The sequence below is a fragment of the Bufo gargarizans genome, chromosome 5, assembly GCF_014858855.1.
Source record: "Bufo gargarizans isolate SCDJY-AF-19 chromosome 5, ASM1485885v1, whole genome shotgun sequence".
Lineage (NCBI taxonomy): Eukaryota > Metazoa > Chordata > Amphibia > Anura > Bufonidae > Bufo > Bufo gargarizans.
The window spans coordinates 217,047,629-217,066,227 of record NC_058084.1 but is presented as its reverse complement, the minus strand read 5'-3'; the positions used below and the strand labels follow the sequence as shown (position 1 = coordinate 217,066,227).

The following is an 18,599-nucleotide window of genomic DNA, read 5'->3' as shown; positions in this document are numbered from 1 at the left end:
GTTTCTGCTTTCTGTAAATCAACTATTTGTTGAAAAGTACAATTTCCACCTCTTAAAATGTTTTTACAGGGGTTTGCTTTCCAAATTTGGGTCACTTATTGTGGTTTTTAATTTCTGGGGACCTCAGAATTTTTTTGAATGCAACATGCCACCCAAAATCCATGTCTGCCAATCCAGGCCTGCAAAATTCAGATTTTGCAGTTTAAATCTAGAGCCCTGCTGTGCACCCATACAGCAGGCTATAAGCACATGTGGGGTGTTGCCATATTCAGGGGAAAATGCGTTACAAAATGTGGGGTGCATTTTGTCCTGTTACCCCTTGGTGAAAGTAAAAAATGTGGGTGTAAAGCAACTTTTTCAGGAATTTTTATTTATTTATCATTTTCACAACCAAGTGTTTCATAATTCTATGAAACTCCTGATGGGTTAAAGTGATCACTACACACCTTGAAATATTACTTGAGGGGTGTAGTTTCCAAAATGTGATAACTTTTTGGGGGTTTCTACTGTAGGGCACCTCAGGGTGTCTTCATATGCTGCATAGCTCCCAAAAGCCAATCCTGCTAAATCTGTCCTCCAAAAGCCCTATGGCGCTTCTTCCCTTTTGAATCCTGCCATGCACTCATGCCTTCCTTTTTGAGCACATGTGGGGTGTTGCCAAATTCAGGGGGAAATTGGTTACAAAATGTGGGGTGCATTTTGTCATGTTAGCCCTTGTAAAAGTGAAAAATGTGGGTGTAAAGCAACTTTTTCTGATTTTTTATTTTATTTTTCCTTTTCACAGCTAAGTGTTTACTAATTCTGTGAAAAGCCTGATGGGTCAAAGTGCTCACTACACACCTTGTAATATTCCTTGAGGGGTGTAGTTTCCAGAATAGGGTCACTTTTTGGGGGTTTCCACTTTAGGGGTACATCAGGGTGTGTTCAATTGCAAGATGGTGCCTGTCAATTATTTCAGTGGAATCTGCCTTCCAGAAGTCATTTGTGCTCCTTTCCTTCTGACCCCTGTGGTACACCCATATAGCAGTATACAAGCACATATGGGGTATTTCTGTAAGCAGGAGAAATGAGCAATAAATAAGGGGTTGCATTTTCTTCAGTTCCCTATTGTGAAGTGAAAAATTTGGCCCTAAAGTAAATTTTTCGGGAAATTAATTTAATTTTCACAGCCAATTCCATGAGTCACCTTATAGGACAAAGTGCACACTACACATCTTCAAAGATTCCTTGAGGGGTGTAGTTTCCAGAATGGGGTCACTTTTTGGTGGTTTTTACCCCAGGGGTACATCAGGGTGTGTTCAATTATGAGATGGTACCTGTCAATTAGGCCTCTTACACACAAACATATTTTCATTCCTTTTCCGTTCAGTCTATTTTTGAGGACCATATACGGAACCATTCATTTCAATGGGTCCGCAAAAAAAACGGAAGGTACTCCATGTGCATTCCGTTTCCGTATTTCCATTACGCAAAAAAATAGAACAAGTCCTATTATTGTCTGCATTACGGACAAATATAGCACTGTTCTATTAGGGGCCAACTGTTCCGTTCCGCAAAATACGGAATGCACACAGATGTCATCTGTATTTTTTCCGAATCAGTTTTTTGCAGACCGCAAAATACATATGGTCATGTATAAGAGGCTTCAGCCGTCCGCACTTTGGATCCAGATCCGTTCCTCAATTATGCGGAAAAGGTGCAGACTCATTAATTTTCAATGGGGACGGAAAAGATGCGGATAGCACAGTTCCCCCTTGTGAAAGTGAAAAATTTGGGCCTAAAGAAAAAAATATAATTTTTCATTTTCACAGTCAAGTGTTTCCTAATTCTATGAAACACCTTTTGGGTCTAAGTATTCACTAAAAGCCTTTAAAGATTTGTTTGAGATTTTTTTTACTGTAGGGGTGCATCATGGTGTCTTCAATAGTGAAAATTATTCCAAATCTGCACTCCAAAATCCATATGTTGTTCTTTTTACCCTTTGCCCTGTTGTGTGCCCATACAGCAGTTCACGGTGACAAAAAAAAGCTAAATTTTGATTTTTCATCTCCTTTTCATTTCATTCTTGTGAAACACCCAAAGGGTTAACTATTAGTCTTAAATGTAGAACATTTTAAATTAAAACAATAGCGAATTTTTCAGAATTTTCAGTAAATGTTGATGTTTTTCCCAAATAAAGGAATAAAATATTCACTCAAATTTATAAAGTAAAATGTGTCACGAGAAAACAATATCAGAATCCGTTAGATAAGTAAAAGCATTCCAAAGTTATTACCACATAAATTGTCAGATTTGCAAAAATAGGCCTGGGCAGGAAGGTGAAAACAGGCCTAGGGTAGAAGGGGGTTAAGGAAACGCAAGAGATCTTTGCCGACAAGTACCCAGGAACAAAACCAGCAGCTAAATGTTGTATTCCGAGTCTGGCTCAGAAATGGCTTTAAACTGTCTCTTCTCAAACATGAAGAAACTGAGGCCTCCATCGTTCTGGACTGCTTAAGTTGTGCATAAAATTTGGCAGCATATTGCAAGTAGCCCCCAAAAATTAACTAGAAGACTGTCTCAGCAAGTTGATGTTTCACAAACGACATGTGAGCGAGTGCTGAAACCTCTGAACCTGAAACCGTACTGAAGAACGCGTGTACAGGAACTGAAAGAGTCTGACAAAGGTACACACGTAAATTACTGGACTTGGTTGCTGACTATGATTGCTGACAGACATTTGGACCCATTGCTGTACTTCATGACGGATGAAGCTTAGTTTCATTTATTAGGTCATGTAAATTCCTAGAATACGAGGTACTTGTCCGTCGAAAATCCCCATTTGACTCACGAAACACCACTCCACGACCAGAAAATTGCCGCTTGGTGCGCAGTGTCAGGAACACGAATAGCATCTTTGAACAGTTTTAAAACCAAATAAGGGTACTTTCACATTAGCGGCAGGGGAGTCCGTCAGGCTGTTCCAGCGGGTGAGCAGCCTTTCGGATCCATCCTGCTGCTAGTTCATGTGTGCCCCCGCTCCATCCCCATTGACTATAATGGGGCGGGGGTGGAGTTCCCCAAACTTGTCCTTGTGCGATTTTTATCAATGGGGAAATGTAAAACAGAAAGTGTCCACTAACAATCCACATCCCCTGAATGAATTCAAGGAAAACCTCACAAACACTGTCCGCAGCATCACAAGCAGTATCAGCCAACATATTCCGACGAGAACGGGGACCACTTTCAGTATCAACTTTCAGCATCTTTTGTGACTTGTATTTTAAAAAAACAATCAACTTGCTCATTCATCATACTATTGCCGGAGGCAGGCTAGTTTTTCATGGGCCACCTGTATGAGTTATCTTAATGCTTCCTGTCGTGTTGCATACTGTAAGAGGCTCCATTCACATGTCCGCAATTCTGTTCTGCATTTCGCAAAATTGATTTCGACCCATTGATTTTTATGGGGCCACACGATGTGCTGTCCGGATTCCGTTCCCGAAAAAATAGAACATGTCCTATTCTTGTCCGCAATTGCGGACAAGATTAGGCATTTTCTATTATAGTGCCGGTGATGTGCGGTGCGGAACACACATTGCCGGTGTCCGTGTTTTGCGGATCCGTGGATCCGCAAAACACATACAAATGTGTGAATGGACCCTAACTGTATTCATCCTACAATTTACTGTAAAGTGTATAGACTTCTCATCTCTAAGCCCTATGTAGACACTAAAGACCTCAGGCACATGGCTTTATATCCAATCCATACTGTACAGAGCAGAGTCTAGACTATATATAGTGGAATACACTTCTATCTGACAGCAGGTTATGCTGATTATGTAGAGGTTAGCTGCCTGAAAATGTGAAGAAGTGTTCTCATTTCCTGACACCAAACAACTGTCTTGCAAACTGAGGAAATGTAATATAAAGTATCTCAGAAAGTGATATGTTTTAATGTATGTAGTGGCTGAGCTTTTTTTTAATCTTTTCTATAAAACCTGAATAACCCTTTTATTGGTTGTTGAATTATAATTAAAAGATTCACCTTTTAATAATAAATTCATGTTTTTAAATGTTATTTGTATGATTTATATATTTAGATTTTACATTCTCAGTATCACTATGTTAGTTTATAATGTAACTTTTCAAATGCTATGTATCTGTAATGACCGGCAACACGCACAGGGAGGAAAAAGGGAAAGTCCTGCCCAAGGGAGAGGGAAAGGTGGTGACCCCTAACTCTCCTTGCGGCTGGCACCTGACTGCCCTGACGTCCCTAGACGGGTTCCTCACCCGTGCGGCGATCACGTGCCTAAACCCTGGCTTTCCCTGAAATGAACCCTAGATAATGAACGGGCCGGTGGGATCGCTAGTCCTCACCACTGCACTAAGAGGGAAACACCAGGGAGAGGACAGACAAACACAGACAAACACAAACACCCAGGTGGACGACAACAACTGTCCACAAAGGTCCAACAGGGATCCGGAGGGTAGCGTTCTGGATCAACTACCAGAGAACGCAGCAACACAGCTCCAGTGGGTCAGAATAGATGTCCAGGCAGGAAGCTCTATATCTGGCAACCAGAGAAGTGTGAGAGGGGAATATAAGGAGGATTGGGAGTGCTGGACAAGGAACAGGTGAGAGAATGAGCTACGGATCCCTGAGTGAGCCAAAAGGGTTCGCAAAGCAAACCCAGAAAGCTACAATAAGGAAACCGCTGCGACCTCCTGACCCCGGGTACAACGGAGTCAGGCGTGGCTCTTGACACCCTCGTGACAGTATCAAGGTTTTGGGGAAATATGTAGAATGACGACAATTGTTTTCTTTAACCAAATGCTTCTTATTTGCTCTCTGATTGTTCCATTTCCTTGAGACAATGAAGATTTAGCAGCAATAAAGGCCCACGATCGGGGCAATTTTTGGGAACAAGTGTCCGAATAATTGCCTGTGTAAAACTGCTGCCAATCACCTGAGGAACAAGCTTGTTCATCTGGTGAAAGCATTGTTTATGTAGACACCAAAGTTATTGTTTCTGGGCAGCAGATCATATGTCCTGTGTGAACAGCGATCTGCTGCCCAGAAACGATGAAAATATATGAGGACAAGCGCAGGGACGTAGCTAGAATTGACTAAGCCCCACAAAAAAATGGTATGCCCCCCACCCCAGCGCTTTGCAACTCCCTCCTCCTGTGTAAACGTCACTCCTTTGGCTAGTAACGATCTAGACCAGACTTTTTTTTTTGTTTATTCATCTTTATATAAAATATTGGGAATGGGGGTGATAATGTCTATAGCTTGCAGTACATGGCAGCCTCTCCTTTCTGCTCGCTGTTCCGCCATGTACTAGTGCTTATTAGAGAAGGGCCGGGGGGGGGGGGGATCGCAGGCAAGGGCCGGGGAGGACACAGGCCAGGGCCAGGGGGGCGCAGATAAGGGCCAGGGGCTGCACTGAAAGGGCCAGGGTGGCACACACAGGGGCCAAGGGGCACAGACAAGGTTCAAGGAGGCACAGACAAAGGCCAGGGGAGGGCACAGATCAGGGCCCAGGGGCGCAGACAGGGTCCAGGGAGGAACAGACAGAAGCCAGGGGTGCAGACAAAGGCCGGGGGGGGAGGGCACAGATAAGGGCCCAGAGGCACAGACAGGGTCCAGGGAGGCACAGACAGGGGCCACGGAGGTGCAGACAGTGGCCTGGGGGCCACAGGCCAGGGCAGGCACAGACAAGGCCCAGAGGGGTGCAGATAAGGATCAGGGGCTGTGCTAAAAGAGCCAGGGAGGCACAGACAGGGGCAAGGGGGGCACACAGGCAGGGGGCATAGACATACCTGAAAAGCCCAGTGACTGATGTGCAGCTGCCATGCTTCTCCTCTTGCCTGCTGTGCTGTTTCTCCCACCTGCCGCTCCTGCAGATCCTCCATCAGCATTTACTGGTAACTACTCCAGGGTGGACAACCTGCCATGGATACAAGGCGAGATCAAGGTAAACCTCCACAGACAACCAGAACATTAGGCACATTGGCTAAAAGGCTCCTGGGATCTGTCCAGCCCAACTCTAAAGGAGTGACAGCTGCTGCTTGCCACAGGGGGTCAGGTCCATAGCCCACATCATGTATAAGGGCCACTGGTCAATAAGGATGGTGACATTTTTCAGGCTTATAATAGGACCTCCTCGCCTAGTACTCCCCATGTAATACACAATATATAACAGCTATATTATACATACTTTGTCGGGCAGTACTCACACATACAGCACTGGCGGATGGATACATAAACTCCAGGGACTGATTTGTGCGCTGTGCCGCTGCCATGCTGTTCCTTCTCCTCTTGCCTCTGTCGCCTGTTTCTCCCGCTCCCTGCTCAGGTCAGACTCAGGACTGACTTGGTGGGCGGGCTTAACTGGAACAGAGTGCCGGCTTGTACCGGCTTTATTCCTTCACTGCGTGCGGCAGTAAAAAGGAGAGGGGGGCACTGTATGTGAAGCTGGCACCACACTTTTTGTGAATGGGCCCGCCTGGCCTGAAAAACTTTACATAATCAAGAAACTTAGTATGGTGGTGTCAGTGACACTACCAGGCGCCGGACCCCTTGTCAGCCTGGGCCCCGAAGCAGCTGCTTCCCCTGCTTCCCTGGTATCTACGCCACTGGACAAGCGATTGCTTGTCGGCATGAAGTGAAGGTGAATGCTGCATGTAAATCGAGCTCTCACCACTGAAGGTTAGACAATTATCAGGAAAAAACTGTTACCAACAATTGCCTGTACATTTGGCTTGTGTAAAGGAGCCTTTAAAGGCTATGTACACCTTTGGAGGCAATGTTCTTATATTATTGCATTGTACTGATTTTGAGCTAAAATCTGTGCTTGATTATTCAACTGTTCTGTTCCTGTGTGCTGTGTCTGACTTGACATGAACGTATTTTCTTTCCGTGTCTGTTCAGTTTTTTTGCTGAAGTTACTCTGTGTGCATTCCGTTTCCACATGTCCGTTCTGTCCTATTATTGTTTGCATTCTGGACCAGGATAGTACTGTTCTATTAGGGGCCAGCTGTTCCGTTCCACAAAATACAGAATGCACACTGACATATGTTTTTTGCGAACCACAAAATACATACGGTCATGTGCATGAGCCCTAATGGAGCATGGAGTCATGGACCAATCAGATTCTGATCCTGAGACTCGGTGATATTTAAACCCCTTCCTGGCCATACACCTTTGCCACTGATATTTTCAGACTTCCTACCTGTGCTCCTAGCTTTCATTCTGTGTGCATGTGGATTGCTATTATTCTTAATGACCTCGGCTTGCTTTTGACCACTCTCTGTCTCGTGTTTTGGTACTGTGCTTTGGCTTGGCTTTGTGACTACCCTCTGTCTTGTAATTTTTTACTGCTTTGTCCTTCCAGTGCTGACCGAATTCCATATGACACTGTCTTTATGTTGTTCTGTCTGTGTGTTTGTCTGTCTTGCACTGTAGCAGAGTAAGGAACGTCGACTAGTTGCAGACTTGACTCCTAGGGCTTGCACTGCAAGTAGGCGGTAATGTTGAGAGAATCATTCAATGCAAAATTTGGTCCGAAGTTTAGGAAAACTTTGATTCACAACAAATCCAAATCTCCTCGTTCTTCATGGTAATAAATCAGTTTTTCCAAGGATGGCAGCTGCTCCCTGCCATTGTCCAGGGAGCTGAGCACAGGGAGAGACGTGGCAAGAGTTCATGCGCTAGAGACAGTGTTGCTGAAAATGATTAATAGAAGAATATTGGTGAGGGAGAGTGCAGGGAGACTTATTCTACGTCATCTTTATTTATTTCTACAGTTACTTATTCCTACATCAACCGTAAACTAAGATATGTAATTCAATACCAATAAGATGGAAGCCTTTATTATTCCAGTGCCAGTGTGACAACCAATACCATCCAGTATACACCCCTTAGGGGGGCCAGGTCTTAATAATGACCATCCTCACCTTTTGCTGGTTTTACGTCTTCCAAATTATCCTTCAAAGTCTCCATATCCTAGAAAAGTTAGCAAGATACAGAGAGAAGAGGAGCTGGATGTTCCTGATGACATATCTTCTTTGATATTAGATGATGTGGAAAAGGAGGAAAAGCAGATGGCAGAAAAAGGGCTCCTACCTGTAGGGCAGGAGGGAGTGTTGGGTTGTGGGTATGACAGACCTGATTAATATTCTGTTTACTTTCAAATAGCCAGCAGAAGTTTGCAGGCCAGAACCGCAATAATATGCATATTGTGCCCCCATCTAAACAGCCAAACCCCATACCAGCAACAGCCCCTGTTTAAAGGTGCCATGTGGCCTTTAATAATGAAGAAGGACTATACAGTGTGGTCTTCATTATTAAATGAAAGGCAGCTGTGGGGTCTTTCACCTCAGCATGGCCACTACCCGTCCATAGCATGGCCGCTCCATGTGGCCATATCGTAAGGAACAGTAGCCTTGGCATACCTGATTTATAGCGATTTGTGACAAATTCATTGAATGTCTTCGCTAACTTCAGCAAAGTTGCCGAATCAAGTTTTTCAAAACTTCACTCGTCTCTAGCAGGCGGGGTTCCTGTTAGGGCTCATTGTCTGTTTTCCTGCCTACTGTGGTAGCAATTATAATAGTATTCTGTTGTTCTTCCCTATTGTGCTATTTTGACCTACAACAAGTGTGTGTTCCATTAAACTTTAATTTGTCCCTAGAGAAAATATGAGAAGATTGCATTTGTTACGTCAAAATGTCTTGAAAGAATCACTGGAATTGGAATTTAATTTGGATGCACGGGCGCATCGGGTGAAGGAGACCATTTCAATGGTATGTCCAGAGTGAAAAGATTCTCATACTAACTTTTTCCTTTGTTACAATCAGGTTACAACGTTTTAAGTATTTAGGGCACACTGTAATGAATTAGACTTTTTTCACATTATGTAATTGAAAGTCACAATTTTCAAAGCATGCTTCATTTGTTTAGCATTTCAATATGTGTTTTTTTGACATTTATGTACAACTACTTTTTTTAAATGAACAATCTAAGATAAAACAAATTTAATTTTGCTAATAATCTTCATGAAAAATATCTGGTCAATTTGGGTCTACAGCTTCTGTAGTAACCTATGTGTATCCATGGTCTGCATAGAAACTGTACAAACCTATGACCTAGTAGCAAGGTAAAGACCAAAACTACAAAACTACATGGGTGAGTTAGTGGTCAACAAGCAGAACTGCACGGCAATAAACCAAGGTTTGTTTGGGCAAATGCACTGGAGGAAATAGATAACAAACCACCGTAAGGATCAGGTGTAGTAAAAGCACCATGGAGAAAATGCCGTGCAGAGGAGCAGAAACTCACCTAAGAAAGACTGTGTGCGAAATTACCCAGGATGGCACTACCCCAACGTGTGTTTCGGCGTGCCTTCATCTTCGTGTGGAGGTAGAGGTAGCATCAGGAGACCACAGAGTGGCAAGGTGACATAATGTGGAGGTGGCTGCAGCATGAGGAGGCCGCAGAGTGGCAAGGTGACATAGTGTGGAGGTTGCAGCATGAGGATACCACAGAGTGGTAAGGTGATATAGTTTGGAGGTGGCAGCAGTATCAGGAGGCCACAGAGTGGCTAGGTGACATAGTGTGGTGGCAGCAGCAGCATCAGGAGGCCACAGAGTGGCTAGGTGACATAGAGTGGAGAAAGGAGCAGCATGAGGAGGACACGGAGTGGCAAGGTGACATAGTGTAGTGGTGGCGGCAGCATCAGGAGGCCACAGATTGGCTAGGTGAGTGGAGGTAGAAGCAGCATGAGGAGACCACAGGGTGTCTCAATGACAGAGTCTGTAGATGGTGGCAGCATCAGGAGGCTACAGAGTGGCAATATGACAGAGTGGAGGGAGGAGCAGCATGAAGAGATCACAGAGTGGCCCAATCACAGAGTCTGTAGGTGGCAGCAGCATCAGGAGGCCACAGAGTGGCGCAATGACAGAGTGTAAAGGTGGCGGCAGCATCAGGAGGTCACAGAGTGGCAAGGTGACATAGTGTGGAGGTGGATGGCAATACCAGTACCCGCTGAAGATGGTGGGTGAAAGAAGGAGCACTTGGCATTAGTGTTGGGCGCGAATATTCAAATCGCAAATATTTATCGCAAATATCGGCACTTTGAGAATTTGTGAATATTAGTATATAGTTATATTTATTCGTAATTTCGAATATTCTAGATTTTTTTTTCCATCAGTAACCTCCCTTCTTGCTTGAAGTCCAATGAGAATGCTGCAATGTTGTTGTCTGAGCTTAGCAACATCCTTAGCAAGCAATAGGAAAGTTGCCTACCCCTTACTATATAAGAACCTCCCCAGCAGACATTTTCTACAGTTTTTTAAGTTCTGAGAGAGACAGCAGTGTCATTGATGTGCTCTATGTTTTCCACACTACATTAGATAGATAGTTAGATAGCTTATATATATAATACAGATATTTAGTGGGAAATAGTCAATGTAAGTTATATCCTGATATAGTGTAGCTGTTGCAGTGCAGTGTGTTAGGTAGTGTGATGCTGTCCATACATACATGCAGACCTTCTAGAATGTGAAGTTTCACATATTGCGCCAAAATCTACACATCATTAGTGCTGATAAGCGCAATAGCGAATATATTGGAGCACTCTAACTGCATACAGTATAAAGCCATTTTTAATGTTCTGCCATGTCACCATTTTCACCAGTCTCAGGAAACGTCTAGCAGCTTGGAAAATGTAGCAAAAGTGACCCACACCTGTATTTCGCACATTATGCAAATATTACATTAAACTCGCTGCCACAAATCCAGTTTGGCTGCCCAATATTACATTAAACTCGCTGCCACAAATCCAGCTTGGCTGCCCAGTAGTCCAGCGGATCTTCAAGGTCGGCTGGCAGGGTGCACTCCAAGTATGCCACCACCTGCCAATTCAGGTTCTGCTCCAGGTCTAGATGCTGCTGCTGGTGAGTAGTTTCTTCACTAGGCGGGTGAAGAAAGCTGCTCATTAGCGACTGTGGACTCAGGCTGCTGCTGATGGAGCTGGTACTCCTCCTGCCACCCCAACCCTCCCCAGCAGCCATGGCAGTGGAACATAAGCACAAAGAGCCCCCCCGGTCACACCTGCGAGAGGATGGACTATGGCACAGATAGGCAGCAGCCAACTGACTAGGATGTCTCTTTAGTAGTTCAGTTTGTCCTCTCTCTCAGTGGGTGTAAAAAAAGGCCACCATTTTGGACCGGTAGCGAGGGTCCAACAAGGTGGAGAGCCAGAAGTGATCCCTCTGCCGAATGGTGACAATTTGGCTGTCACTACACAAGCAAGTAAACATGCAGCGGGCCATTTGCGCTAGTGCCTCGGAGGGACTCCCTTCTTCCATCTCCACTGCATACTGCCACGATGTGTCTGCCACGATGTGCCACCATCTGCCTCGCCTTCCTTATCTCCCTCTTGCTCCTTCTGCTCCTCCTTTCTTGTCACTTATGTAGCAAAACCACCCATTTTGCTAGACATTGCTTGTGCTCCAATGTCCTCCTCCTCCAGTTCAGCCCCACAGGGCTCTTGTGGCTGTGAGATCTAGACGCTACGTCTCCAGTCCCCTGACCAGCCATATTTACCAGCATCTGTTTCAGGACATGAAGCAGTGGAATGACATCATTCATCCTGTAGTCCTGGCAACTGACAAATAACGTGGCCTCCTCAAAGGGCCTGAACAAACGGCAGGTGTCACGCATGAGCTGCCACTGGCTGACATCGAAGTTACACAGGGGAGCACTCCTGTCTGCTTTGATCAACAGGAAATCGTTGATGGCCTTTCTCTGTTTGTACAGTCAGTCCAACATATGGAGGGTGGAATTCCAACGGGTGGAAAAATCGTATATCAGCCTATGTTGGGGGATGCCGTTCTGCCGCTGCAGCTCAAGGAGGGTGTGCTTTGCGGTATACGAGTGGCTGAAGTGCATGCAACGCTTCCTGGCCATTTTTAAGATGTCTTGCAGATGGGTGGAAGACTTCAGGAACCGCTTGACAACCATATTGAACACATGTTACTTGCAGGGTGCATGGCTCAGGCCTCCTTGACGCAGTGCTAACACTATGTTCGTTCCATTGTCAGTCACCATGGTTCCGATTTGATTTCTCGTTGAAGGACATGGAGCAGTTCCTCCCCTGTGTGGCTCCATTCGCCCAGGCAAACGAGGTGCAGAACAGCGTGACACTGTCGTGACCTGCACATGTGGTATGCTGGAGGGACACTGTGCATTGTCCCCACAGTGGAGGCTGAGGACACTGTGGAGGATGAGGAGGCAGAGGCGGACATTGTCGCAGGACCAATGGCATGGCAACGTGGAGGCAAAAGCGACGTCACTTGGCCAAGTTGCTGGTGTAGTTGTGCAGGATCCACATTCACCCAGTGGGCTGTAAAGGACATGTATTGTTTCTGACAGTATTTACAGCTCCACACGTTGGCGCTGCCATGCACTTTGGCAGACACTGACTGGCTCAAGGACTGTCCCACCTTCTGTTCTACATGTGTGTGCAGGGCTAGTGCTGCCTTTTTGGCAAATAAATGAGTCCACCACTTGGAAAGGAAGGGATTGCACCAGCAACTTGGACAGGAGCACGTGCAGCTTCTACACCATTGGATGAGTGCACGCAGTTGCATACTGTTGTCTCTTGGTGATTTTACCTTCAACACTATGCACTGACTGACTGCTACTGCTGCTGCCTTTTGAGCCCCTGCACCGCTACTTCCCGGGCAGGTAGGCTCCCGTGAAGCAGGTAGTCTACCCAGGGCGCGTTTGGCTCCCCATCTACCACTGCTGACACCCTGCTGACTCCCGCCCACGCTAGCGACTTGCTGGCTCATGAGCAAGCTGATACCCTCTTCTCCCGATGATGATAGAGCCCCTTCATCACCCGGCTGCCAAGTGTCTTCAGCTACATCATCATCATTGAGTAGTGTCTGCACGTCACTAATGTACTCCTCAACTATCTCTGGGTCAGGAGCCTGACCGCTCTCAACACCAGCTCCCACTCCACTCTCCCCATTCACTACTTGCTCGCCTAGCGGAGGAAGTGGTGGATGTCTCCTCCACATCTTGGCTGGGCAGTAGCTGCTGACTGTTCTCTAGTAGCTCTTCCTCGGTGAAAAGCTGATTAGAGCCTACAGCATATAATTCTTCTTGCGGTGAGGGAACAGAAAAGGACATAGGCAGGTTGAGGACAGGTAGGGGCACAGGGCCTGCTCCTGGGCCATGCCAACTAAGGGTTGTGACTGACGAACCCACTGCCTCTTGGTAAGTTGCAATAAAGTCAAAGATTGAGTCAACCATTCAATAACCGCTGGGTTGCTGGTCAGGACACAACCGCTAGCTGACACTGGGAACTCAGGCCTCTCGAAGTAACCCTTGCTGCCACAGCCCCTTACCCTGCTGCGACCTCTGCCTGCTCCAGAAACATTTAGGCCTCTGCCACTCCCCTGTGCGGGGCCTGGCACTTCTCTACCTGACATAATGTTAGATCAATAAAACAAATGTTAGATCAAATATTTTTTATTTGACCACTAATACACAGCAAACAGGGTGTTAAAATATCTCACTGTGCCGCTGAATGGCAATTAGGCCCAAGTTGTTTTCTATTGAACTATGAACGGCAAATATATTTGTATTTTGCCACTAATAAATGGCAAAGTGGGCTGTAAAATATCTCACAGCACTGCTGTGGATGGTGAATATACAGTTGCAAGAAAAAGTATGTGAACCCTTTGGAATGATATGGATTTCTGCACAAATTGGTCATACAATGTGATCTGATCTTCATCTAAGTCATAACAATAGACAATCACAATCTCCTTAAACTAAGAACACACAAAGAATTAAATGTTACCATGTTTTATTGAACACACCATGTAAACATTCACAGTGCAGGTGGAAAAAGTATGTGAACCCCTAGACTAATGATATCTCCAAGAGCTAATTGGAGTGGGTGTCAGCCAACTGTCCAATCAATGAGATGAGATTGGAGGTGTTGGTTACAGCTGCCCTGCCCTATAAAAAACACACACCAGTTCTGGGTTTGCTTTTCACAAGAAGCGCTGCCTGATGTGAATGATGCCTCGCACAAAAGAGCTCTCAAAATACCTACGATTAAGAATTGTTGACTTTCATGAAGCTGGAAAGGGTTATAAAATTATCTCCAAAAGCTTTGCTGTTCATCAGTCCACGGTAAGACAAATTGTCTATAAATGGAGATAGTTCAGCACTGCTGCTGCTCTCCCTAGAAGTGGGCGTCCTGTAAAGATGACTGCAAGAGCACAGCACAGACTGCTCAATGAGGTGAAGAAGAATCCTAGAAGGTCAGCTAAAGACTTACAAAAGTCTCTGGCATATGCTAACATCCCTGTTAGCGAATCTACAATACGTAAAACACTAAACAAGAAAGGATTTCATGGGTGGATACCACAGAGGAAGCCGCATTGCTGCACATTTACAGTTTGCACAAGAGCACCTGGATGTTCCATAGCAGTACTGACAAAATATTCTGTGGACAGATGAAACTAAAGTTGAGTTGTTTGGAAGAAACAACACTATGTGTGGAGAAAAAGAGGCACAGCACACCAACATCAAAACCTCATCCCAACTGTGAAGTATGGTGGTGGGGGCATCATGGTTTGGGGCTTCTTTGCTGCATAAGGGCCTGGACGGATTGCTATTATCAAAGGAAAAATGAATTCCCAAATTTTTCAAGACATTTTGCAGGAGAACTTAAGACCATCTGTCCACCAGCTGAAGCTCAACAGAAGATGGGTGTTGCAACAGGACAACGACCCAAAGCAAAGAAGTAAATTATCAACAGAATGGCTTAAGCAGAAGAAAATACGCCTTCTGGAGTGGTCCAGTCAGAGTCCTGACCTCAACCTGATTGAAATGCTGTGGTATGACCTCAAGAAAGCGATTCACACCAGACATCCCAAGAATATTGCTGAACTGAATCAGTTCTGTTAAGAGGAATGGTCAATAATTACTCCTGACAGTTGTGCACGTCTGATCTGCAACTACAGGAAACGTTTGGTTGAAGTTATTGCTGCCAAAGGAGGTTCAACCAGTTATTAAATCCAAGGGTTCACATACTTTTTCCACCTGCACTGTGAATGTTTACATGGTGTGTTCGATAAAAAACATGGTAACATTAAATTCTTTGTGCGTTATTAGTTTAAGCAGACTGTGATTGTCTATTGTTGCAACTTAGATGAAGATCAGATGACATTTTATGACCAATTTGTGCAAAAATCCATATCATTCCAAAGGGTTCACATACTTTTTCTTGCAACTGTATTTGTATTTCGCCAGTAATACACGGCAAACTGGTCTGTAAAATATCTCACTGCACCGCTGAACGGCAATTAGGCCCAAATTTTTATCTATTTTTACACAAAAGGCTTTTGAACAGATAAGTACAACTATGAACGGTGAATATATTTGTACTTCACCACTAATACAAGGCAAAATGGGCTGTAAAATATCTCACTGTATTTTACTTTTGCCACTAATACACGACAAAAAGGGCTGACATTTTCACACTTCACAACACAACGGCTAATAATCCCTTTTTTTCCCACTAATAAAAACCAAAAAAATGCTTTAGAACATATAACTGCACCACACAAGGGCAAATAAAACAGAAATATTTCCTTGTAATGAACCCTGTTAATGGCTGTATCATACAGCACTTACATCCTAATAAGTACAGGTTTGCTGGAATTAGAGCTGTATAATGGCAATTTGTATCGCCAGTCAGTGCAGCAAAGTGTAATATGATTGTTCCTATTAACCAGTCACCTCCCCTACTGAACCCTGTTTAACATATATGCTATGGAATGAATCATCCCTATCCTTTCCCTACACCTTGAGTAATCTTTCACTGAACTTGTAAATGTTTTTTTTTTTAGCACAATGATGATTTTTCTATCACTGTCCCTAGCGCCTGCAGACACGTCTCTCCCTCTATTAAGTACGTTGTTGAATGGCAGAATCTAAGATGGCTGCCGTATTTATATGGCTGTGACATTGCAGGGATGGCTGTCTGCTGATGGCTGCATGTCAGTATGGGTGATCCCGTATTCCCAGACTTCCTTTCTCCATGTCCTCACATGTGCAGCAGACATTTTAGGAAAAATGTGATTTGTTACTACGAAGCGCAAGTAAATTCGCATTCGGTGTAAATTGAATTTTTCCTGAAATTCGTAATAAATTCCTCTTTGTCAGCTTCGATTTGCTCATCTGTAATTAATACAAAAAGTCTGTCAGATGGTTCCACATGAAAAATAGCATCATTCTCATTAACTCATGCCTTTCCTTAAGGGGGTTTTCTGGGTACAAAGCTGAACCCGGATATAATGCTGTCTTCACCCAGACACCCCCTCTGAGTGGAGGATTCGAGCATTTCCTGCTCTGATGCTCTCCCTTGCCCTGCGCTGAATCTGGTGACATACCGGGTCTCACCATGGGAATGCTAAGTGGAGGCTTCGGTCTAGCAGCGAGCCAGGTGATGTCACTAATGGGCACTAATAGGTAGGCTTTAGCGCTGCCCTACCCTATAAAACAGTGTAAAAATATAAAGAAAACAGTCCTTGTCCTGCTCAATGCAGCACAAGGCAAGGGAGAGCATCGGAGCATGAGGGAAGAAGGGGAAAACTCCTTTCTCTACCACCATTCACAACCTCTAGTTGCCAAATAGTTAAATAGGTATTCCCAACGTAGACATATATTGCTTTCACAGGATATGCCATAAATATCTGATAAATATGAGTCTCTATTCATTGCTATGAGAGATACAAGGCAGTCAAACATTTTTACCATATTTAGAATAGAAATCTCCATTTGGTGTAAAATTAGAAAAAAATATGCATTCTGTATATTTACTACACAATATTTTGCAAACATTTTACGGTATATTATTTAGGAAATTGACCATGTTTCTTAATTTTTTTTCTGCTTCAGCAACTTGAAGAGGTTCTGGAAGAACAATCAAGACTTTACTCAGAGCTTGAGTTTTATAACTTGGAACAAGATAGAGTCCATACAGAACGCTATAGAAGTTTACATAGGGCCCACAGTTTACCATCTACTTCACCTTGTTCAGTTCACAAAGAAGATCAAGGTACCCCAATAAACAAGGAAGACTCCAAGACTCAGTCACAAAGGATTGACCTAAGCACTATTTTACAAAATGTATGTTATAAAATAAGCTATACTTAAAAAATGTACATTAAATGTATCCTATCAGTTAACAATGGCAGCTGTCAAGGGATGGGATATATTATGAAGTTGATGTTTTCGAAGCTTGAAAAATGGGCAAACAAAACTCTTTAGGCCTCTTTCACATGGGCCTTATGGATTGGGGCCGGATAGGATGCGGGTGCGTGGCGGGGAAATCGTGCGAGTGTGTTGTGTGGTTCAGTTTTTTCTGCGATAGTGCAATGCATTTTGCATGCGTGTGAGAAAAACTGAATGTGGTACCCAGACACGAACTTCTTCAATGAAATTCGGGTTTGGGTTAGTTGTAGTGTAGATTTTATTTTATTCCCTTATAACATGGTTATAAAGGAAAATAATAGCATTCTTTAATACAGAATGCTTAGTAGAAGGTCAATTAAGGGTTAAAAAAATAATAATTAACTCACCTCCTCCATAGCTCTCGGTCTCTGCACTTTCTTCAGGACCTGTAGTGACGTCACTGAGATCATCACATGGTCCCATCACATGGCCCATCACCACGGTGATAGACCATGTGATTGGACCATGTTATGTGACATCACCACAGGTCCTTTAGCCGGCAGCTCATGATTAAAGTAGTAAGAAGAGATCAGCAACTATGCGATCAAGAGGAGGAGGTGAGTTAATTATTTTTATATATTTAATCCCTCAATCCACATTTTACTTTGCATTCTGTATTGAGAATGATATTATTTTCCCTTATAACCATGTTATAAGGGAAAATAATAAAGATCGGGTCCCCATCCCGATCGTCACCTATCAACCATGCATGAAAATTGCACCGCATCCACACTAGCTTGCGGATGCTTGCGATTTTCACACAGCCCCATTCACTTCTATGGGGCCTGCGTTGCGTGAAAAAACTCACAAAATAGAGCATGCTGCGATTTTCACGCAACGCACAAGTGATGCGTGAAAATCACCACTCATGTGCACAGCCCCATAGAAATGAATGGGTCCGGATTCAGTGCGGGTGCAATGCGTTCACCTCATACATTGCACCCAGGCAGAAATCTCGCCCGTGTGAAAGAGCCCTTAAGGACTGGGCCCCTTTTCATTCTTATTTGCATTTTTTTCATAATGTACATTTTATATATATATATATATATATATATATACTCTAAACAGCCATAATATTGTTTATTTCATAACAGTGGAAGCTATCCAGAGATATATTAGGCAGCAAAAGTGAACATTTTAGTCTGCTTAGAGGACTGGAACCTGCAGTCTTCTGATCCCTTGTCTCATATACCACAATACAATACTATTACAGTCTAATGGATTGTTAGACACTAGCTGCTGATCTGTTAATAATAACAGGCCTAGGAACCTTCAAAAGGCCCAA

General features: G+C 44.1%; 1 protein-coding gene across 1 annotated transcript in view; it reads left to right on the top strand.

Moving 5' to 3' along the window:
* Positions 1 to 18,599, top strand: part of ITPRID1 (ITPR interacting domain containing 1) — a 144,560-nt gene that overhangs the window by 112,372 nt on the left and 13,589 nt on the right. Inside the window, exons 9-10 of the mRNA XM_044295460.1 lie at positions 8,682 to 8,793; positions 16,979 to 17,209. Coding sequence (XP_044151395.1) covers positions 8,682 to 8,793; positions 16,979 to 17,209 — 343 coding nt within the window. The remainder of the gene's footprint in view (positions 1 to 8,681; positions 8,794 to 16,978; positions 17,210 to 18,599) is intronic.